The sequence below is a fragment of the Pterocles gutturalis genome, unplaced genomic scaffold, assembly GCF_000699245.1.
Source record: "Pterocles gutturalis isolate BGI_N339 unplaced genomic scaffold, ASM69924v1 scaffold45164, whole genome shotgun sequence".
Classification (NCBI taxonomy): Eukaryota; Metazoa; Chordata; class Aves; order Pterocliformes; family Pteroclidae; genus Pterocles; species Pterocles gutturalis.
Genome location: NW_010137381.1, coordinates 1 through 7975, shown reverse-complemented (window position 1 = coordinate 7975; position 7975 = coordinate 1). Strand labels below are relative to the sequence as shown.

The window sequence follows — 7975 nt, the reverse complement described above, 5'->3', positions numbered from 1 at the left end:
AAGCTGAGCCCATCAGCAAAGCTGGTGGCACCTCTTCAATAACATATTTAGGAAAGAGTATAAAATGCTGCACAGCAGCTGTGAGAGAAAGGATTGAGAAAACTGTGAGAGAAACAACCTAATTAGAGCCTTCGCCAGCATAAAACATGGCTGAGATTTGAGAAAGTTGCTTAGTGGCTGACTGTTGCCCCCCTCTGTTCTGCTGGTATCAGGAAGATTGTTTGGCATGGTGTGTCTGGCTACTCCAAAGCCACAATAAGCCCGAAATAACTTACAGATTAAAGGACCTGGATGGACAGACCTGAGCTGGGTGAGGCACGTTGATGCCTCTCCATCTGTGTGACATTACTGTGTTTCTGGATAAGACTGAAAGTCACAGAGAAATAGATTTGATTCATGGCAGCCTTTATCCTTAATGACAATCTCCATGCTTTTTAATGCATGCATTTTAAATAGGTGCTGCAAAAAGGGGCAGCAAGATGATATTTTGTAGCTGTTCATATGCAGTCACACCTTATGTTCATTTGCCTCAATCCATTGCTACCATCTCAGTACCTGGAATCCCCAGAAGCAGGAATTGACTGGCGAGCAAACAGTGCAAGAGATCATTTTTTTTCCTTTCTCCTTCCAAATTTTTTTCTCGCAGCTCTGCAGGAAGCGGCCAGAAACCTGACTGTATTCCCCACCTGGAGACTGAATTTCAAATGCTGTGTTAGATCAATGTCTACCATTTATTTATTTTAGGCTGGAGTGCTTTGCCTGCCCATGTCACAGCCAGTTTCTCAAAGTGGGAGACATAAACCCCAGGATCTGCCTGGGTGTGACTGGCCTACTCTGATAATGACTAGACAACTGATAGTCCACTGAGGGTTTATGATGTGTCAATAAAGAGTTTAGATTAATGGATTACCAAGGAAATGCTGTGTGAAATCTTTATAAAGCTCCAGCTTTTTGCTGGGAACGTAGGTGCTCTGACTGCTAGGTGGTCTGAGGGCTAAGAAAGAGAGAAAATCTGAGAGACACCAAAGAAAGACCAAGAAAGACCAAAGCCAGAGAAAACAAAATATACTCAGGTTAGGAAAGGCTATACTTTTCAGGCACTATGAAAAGCTTTCTTTCCTTTACAGTCTTTGCAGTCCTTTTACTGGTGCACAGCTCCCAGGCAGTCTACGTTCAGGTGAGTTTTCTGCTCTTTAATTTGTTTGTATTACAAGTTCAACAAACTACTGGTATTATGTGAAGTCAGGCTGCAACAGGAGTCTTGAACTAAACTAATGGACTTGAATTTTTGCTTTGCTCTGGCTTAATATCCAACTTTATCTCCCTATGGGTCAGTTTTTCTTTCTGTAACATGCTGCAGGTAACATGCTGCTGCAGTTTAATTGACTTCACCATCCGTTTCACTGCTCTGAAATCCCTTGCTGAACAAGGCATTGTGTTTCTAGAGTACTGTTTTGCACATAATCCCATGTGTTGTGAAGCTGCAAGAACTGGGGATGCCTCTAACTTTCTAGAATGGTGTAAACAAGATGTGACAAAAGAGACATTGTCTTGTGTGGCATGCTTCTAGGCAGGAAGTTCTTTATGAAAATGATCTGCAAGCTTATGTGATGTAGCCTACACACATATCACATATTTAAAAAGGTGAAAGAAATGCTTAACTGGATCCAATGAAATATTAATAGGCAGATAAGCTGTTACAGGAAGCTATACCAAATTTTCCGAAATAAACAGAACCCATGACTGAATTTACCTGCAACATGGAAGCAATTAAGAAGGTATTTCAGTGCTCTTTGTGCTTGGGAGTGTGTTGGATCTGTCTGTATTAATCATTGCAAACAGTTTGGGAGATTTCCATTTGGTTGCAATGTAAGTAACTTCCACAGAGTACCAAGAGAACTAAGATTACTTAAGCAGTTATTGACTCTCCTTAAATGTGCAAAGCATGTTTCCAGGGATGAAGTACTATCTTTGTGCCTTGAAATATCCTCTTTTTCTCCTTTGGATATCAGAGATACTCAGAGGTAGCAGGTTTAAGCTATTCCTTTCTTCCAAAACATCCTTTAACATTTAGGGTCTCCACAGGAACAGATAGCTACCTACTTAATGAAAAAAAAATCTGTTTTCTACTTGGAGGCAAACAAACAAACAAACAAACAAACAAATCAACCAAAACCTAAATGAAAATAGCTGTTTCTACATTGGGTAAAAGTGTACAAAGTGCAGCTCTGGAGTTTTTGCTCCTCTTTGTAGTTTGAATTCTTATCTCATTAATCATTAAATCTTGTGTTTTCTCAAATATACGTGCAGTGTACTCTGCATGTGTGTTGCACTCCTTTCACTTGGACTGATCAATTACTCAGTGCACAAAGTTGGCTTATGCTCTTGTTTTCTGAAAATCTTCCCAAGACTTCCCTTCCTTCTCCAGTAATATGTCAGAAGTAGTTTATTTCACAAAATGTTTTGCAACGCAGAAGTGAAGTTCATTTGACTTCATATCATCTTTCTAAATACTATCAATATCTCAACACTTTCCATCATAGATCTTGAATGACTATAATGGAAATTGAAGGAAGGTGGTTTACTAGGTATGGAAAAAACCAAAAACTAGAGGTACATTGTTCTGTTCTGGCCCGCACTATTTCTGTGATAAAATCTCTTAGCTCAGCAACACAGTATGCACTTTCACCTTGGAGGGAAGATGCTGCTCCCTCTAAAACATCTTTCTTATCTGAGGTGGTGGGCTTTTTGTTTCATTTTTCTGTTGTTCCTTTGTCGTTTTTTGTCATCAGGACATACATGTCTCAGGGTTCATTCCTACTTTCTGGTTTTTCTGAAACTGTACCTGTGGAAATCCATCCTTTTTAGTTCTTGGTTTTATGCTTTTGAGGTCTGTGACCAAGAGCTGAGCCTGGAACTGCATTTATACAGGAAAAGTCAATTTTTCATGGGCAACCATAACTGATAATTTAAACAGAGTAAAATAATAAACTGATTACAAGTAGAAAAGTAAGTGCATGTCTAGATTTTACCTGGTTGGGTTTTTTTTTAATTCTTTATATCAACTTTCTGTGATTCTGTAAAAAAACCTAACAAGCCAAAACCAACTAATACATACCCCTAAAGCCAAACCCAGCCACCCCCCCCCCCCCCCCCCCATCTCACACTATTCAATATTGGGCTCATGAGACTATGAAACAAGTGGCAATATTTGGTGTCATGCTGTATCAGAGTCACTTAACGTTATTTCTTTTCAAGAGCACATACTACTTGATCATCCTAATGACTACATATTGGTCATTAAACCAGGTAAAAACACATGCTAAAAATGAATTTGAAAATGCTGATTTTTTTTTCTAGGCTGAAGTCTGATTATCTGCAGACATACAAAGACTTTAGGCACCTAGCTTAACAATTTCCACACCAGAAATTTAAGTTTACGACCTCAATAGTGGGATTCACTTGAAACTGAGGGAATGACCGTTAACATGTGCACAGGGTCTAGCAATCTAAAACAAGGAGTAATATTTCCAAGAGGACTATTCTTGCCTCCTGAAGCTTTTGATATAAACTTTGAGTCAGAAGTGTCACATTTATGCTGCCAATGACTTTTGTCCCATTAATTGTGTGAACAAGTGTAAAATTAATTGGAGTGAGGGATTTCTGTGTAATGTGAAGGAATAGCTCCTTTTGTGTGGTTAGAGCCTGCCACATGACAGCTAACACTTGAAGTTCTCTACTAGTGTATTAGAAGAAAGAGTAAACAAAATAAATTCACATTTACCCAATGCAAATCATGATTTTGTAAATTTCTACCACATATTGCCCAGTCATCTCTCTTCTAGGCTGGATTCCCAGCCTGTATCTTTCAACTCCAGATTTTATGGGTCTCTCTCATGGGAACGAGAAATGCACTAATTCTGCCTCTGTCCACCATGATACATAATGAAAGCTCTGACTACCCAGTCTCACTGCCACTCTGAAAGGTCTTTGCCTTGAAGAGCTGATCATTTTGTCTTCAGTGAGCACTGATTTTAACCAGGCTTTCTTTCAACACTCGCTTTCCCTGTAGTACAGCATTTGGGCAAGCTCATGGTTGAAATGGAATCTATTTGCCTAAGGACTGACTTCCTGACAACATTTTTTTTTCTGGTTCTGTCTACATAGGATGGGGACTTGAAATTCTCCCTTGAGTCCGTGAAGAAGCTAAAGGAACTCATGGATGAGAACAGACACATTAACCCTCGCATGGTGGTTTCAACAGTTAGCTATTCTCCATGTGATGAAAAAGATCTCCCTGAGGAGTTCCAATCTGTGTGCAAAAGAGAAGATGCATCCATGATTTTTGAGAGGCTGAGTATGTAGTGCATATTGCATAACTGCCATTTTTATCACACTTTTCAACTTTAAACATTCAAATAGCAGCAGCCAAAGAAACAGAATTACTGTTCTGTCACTTCTAAAGCAGTTGAGAGTCCAGGCTGCCTTTCTACTACCCCTCCTACAAGGGCTGGACTACACTAGCTTTGAGACCCCTATTTTTTTTGCTGTGCTGAGCTTAGCTGTAGCCTGTAGGATCCGCAGATCAGCAGATCAGGCTGCTGTAACCATGAAAAAGCTTCCTCCAAGTATCTGCATACTAATTTACACGACTTAAAGTGAGAGAGCCCATAATCTCCTCCGGCTTGCAGGAAAAGCAGGGTTGTCACAGAATCATAGAATGGTTTGGGTTGGAAGGGACCTTAAAGATCATCTGGTTCCACCCTCCCACTAGCCCAGGTTGCCCAAAGCCTCATTCAGCCTGGCCTTGAACCCCTCCAGGGATGGGGCATCCACAGCTTCCCTGGGCAACCTGGGCCCCTGCCTTACCCCCCACACAGGAAAATATTTATTCCTAATATCTAGTCTAAATCTGCCCTCTTCCAATTTAAATCCATTACACCTCATCCTGTCACTACATGCCCTTGTAAAAAGCCCCTCCCCATCTCTCCTGTAGCCCCCTTTCAGCACTGGAAGGCTGCAAGAAGGTTCCCCCAGAGCCTTCTCTTCTCCAGGCTGAAGAACCCCAACTCTCTCAGCCTGTCTTCATATGGGAGGTGCTCCAGCCTCGGACCGTCTTCACAGTGTCCTCTGGACTTGCTGTAACAGGTCCATGTCCTTCCTGTGCTGTTATAGCACTCAGTTCTAGCTAACTGCAAGCTGTGAGCAGGTCTAATTGCTCTCTGTAATCAACATAGAAGAAGGTGTTTTTCCAGGTAGCCTAAAAGAAGTGTGAGATGTGCATGAGGGGAATCACTCTTTGCCATGTTCTCTCTCCAAGACTCACATAGAGATTCTTGAACTGGCTGCTGCAGTGTCTGCTTTTTTATTTTATTATGTTGCATTTATCTACTGTCCAATACAATGGATACTTTAGGAAGAAATACTACCAATATAATGAATGTTGTGATTCTACAAGCCACATCCCCGCCACCATCCCACAAGATATCCTATTGTTCTCTTGCCTCCACATGTTCACCTTGTTTCCTCAGTGAATTCAGGTTTGATTTCATTCTTTAAGTCAGATTTTTGCAAGAACTAATTTTACTTGTTACTTAGTAATAACATAAGGAGCATTAAAACTCATAAAACAGTAATGGAAATGAGTCTCCAAATCCCTTGATGTGTGGATCTGCTCTCCAAGAAACTCTCTTGCTGTCTCCTTGTAACCCTCTCTTTTCTCTCCAACAGACTTGGCTGTCCGAGAAACTGATTTGTGTGAAATCTGTGTCAATGCTGCCTGCGCTGGTTGCTTTTGAATAAGGACGAAACAATCCAAAGAAGATGTGTCAAGCTAGGAAGTTTGTGCACTCATATTGCAAGATCACATACTTTCACAAAACAATATTTGGCTCCATCTCCACTACAGTCAAACTGGAGCTGCTAGCTCATGTAGACATACCAGGGGTAGTCCTGAAGTAGTCAGATCAGGTGCCACCAGCAGTGCAGTTCTGGCAACAAGGTGACTGTAAACCTCATCTGGGAGGTTTCAGTTCTGCATGAGTTGTTTCACACTGGAACAAAAGTATCCTTGGCACAGGTTTGTTTTCCACTGTTTTGTCTGGATTTGAACATGATACATGAAAGAGAGCTGTCTCCTTTTTAATATCTAAATCAACCTGTGATTTGGCCTCCCCTACACATAACACCCAGCAGCACTGGGTTATCATCTTTTCTAGCCCATGCTTTCCAATGTGTTGGATAACTGTCTCTCTACCTGTAGGTCTGCTTGTGACATATATGTTTGTAACAGCAGCAAGTAATTTGTGAACAAGTTACTCGTGTTTAGGAACACTTCCATAGCCAGAAAATTCAGTTCTGTTACTTGTACTAATTGTTGCCAATTTAGGGAATAGGTGTAGGGGAGCACAGAAACACTTTCTACATAGTTGTAGGGAAGGTCCCTTTCCTGGCAGATAGTCATGTTCATTAAGCTCTATTTAGGAGAAAGGAAGTCCAAACTGCAATGCTGGAATCACTTTGAAATTAAAATATTGCCTTGTTTTCTTATTTATTGGTGGCAAGACTGTGAAGAAAGGATCTGCCCATGTTTATATGCTGTATATGAAATAAAAGCTAGTAATAATTTGGGGGTTTTTTTTGGTTTATGTTATGTTATGTTATGTTTGGTTTATGGGTTTCGAGTGGGGTCTTTTTTTTTGTGATAGTCTGCTTGCCTACTTGTTTTTCTTCTATATAAGGTCTTTAATGTCTGGGTCTTCACTGGAATAAAAGATATCTTGTTAATATTGTCCTGAACTTAAAACAATTTGTGGTCCTTATATGGATCATACTAATATAAGACTACATCATAGCTTTTAAATTAATCCCTTTTACTTTTATCTGTTGAATTATTATGTCCATTTCATGTACATGGGACCGTCAACTCAGCAACCAAGTTCTCAATAGACAGTGCTATAAAGCTAAGCACTTATCCCAGGAAGTAGGTGCTTAAATCCAGAACATATGTTCAAAGAAGATAATATTAGGTATATATTCCTGTTTCATTTGACAGAAAAGCTATGTGGGAGCAGAAAATAGTTCCTCACATCCAGTACATTGACTACTCCAGGACAAAAAACATCCAAGAACTAATACCAAAGGGAGAGTATCACACTAAGGCCCTTCCTTCTGTTTTGAAATTGGATTTCCTGATTCAAAACACTACCTGGACTTATTTTAACCCTAAAGTTATTTCTCTGCATATAGAAAAGTGGCTTATTTTTTTCTCTTAAAAGTAACTTGACAAATAATTAAGTCTTAGCATAAGAGCTTGGAGCAGCTCATGCAGAGAGGACAGGTTATGAATTTTGCAAGGAAGACTTGCTGGCAACAGGACTAGAACCAAAATCTCCCTTCTGATACACTGTCAGTGTTCAAGTGGAGTAAGAGGGCTGGACTGGAGATACTCTTGTGTGTTCTCCCACAGATCTTCTGTCCCTTTATATACAGTGCCCTGCCATCAATGTGAACACCACAGGTTGATTGTGGCCTACTGTGCAGAGCACTGTCTTGACATACAAAAAAAGGGGATTAAAGGAGGGATTCAAACTTCCATTGTGCATTTCCTGGATGAGGTTTCTAATAATTGGGGGATTAACACAGAAGGAGGGTTGTGTACCAAATAAAAGAAACAAACCGAGAAAGCCAAGAAACAACACTCAGGAGTGGAGTTCCAGTTTTGTACCAGGCTGTAGAAAGCCCACTAGCAAAACCAAATTTTGAGGACTGCATTTCTCAACAGTCTCTGGGAACTGGGGCTGTAGGCACAGCATGCTTAGAGCAGAGAAGTGATTTAATCAGGCTGGGTTACCAGTTTGGCCGCCACCTGCACACAGTCTGTGGGAAACATCCTGCAGGCTTCATGCTTGTGCAGAAACCCCAAGCTGACTTGCTGAACTGCTAGCGCTAATCATAGAATCATAGAATCATTAAG

At 40.5% G+C, this 7975-nt stretch overlaps 1 protein-coding gene across 1 annotated transcript; it reads left to right on the top strand.

Moving 5' to 3' along the window:
- Positions 1-1102: 1102 nt before the first annotated feature.
- LOC104468462 (guanylin-like) lies at positions 1103-5904 on the top strand. The gene is made up of 3 exons (XM_010082594.1): positions 1103-1177; positions 4168-4357; positions 5731-5904. The coding sequence occupies exons 1-3, from the start codon at positions 1103-1105 to the stop codon at positions 5796-5798; spliced, it is 333 nt and encodes a 110-aa protein (XP_010080896.1). The 3' UTR covers positions 5799-5904.
- Positions 5905-7975: the final 2071 nt, after the last annotated feature.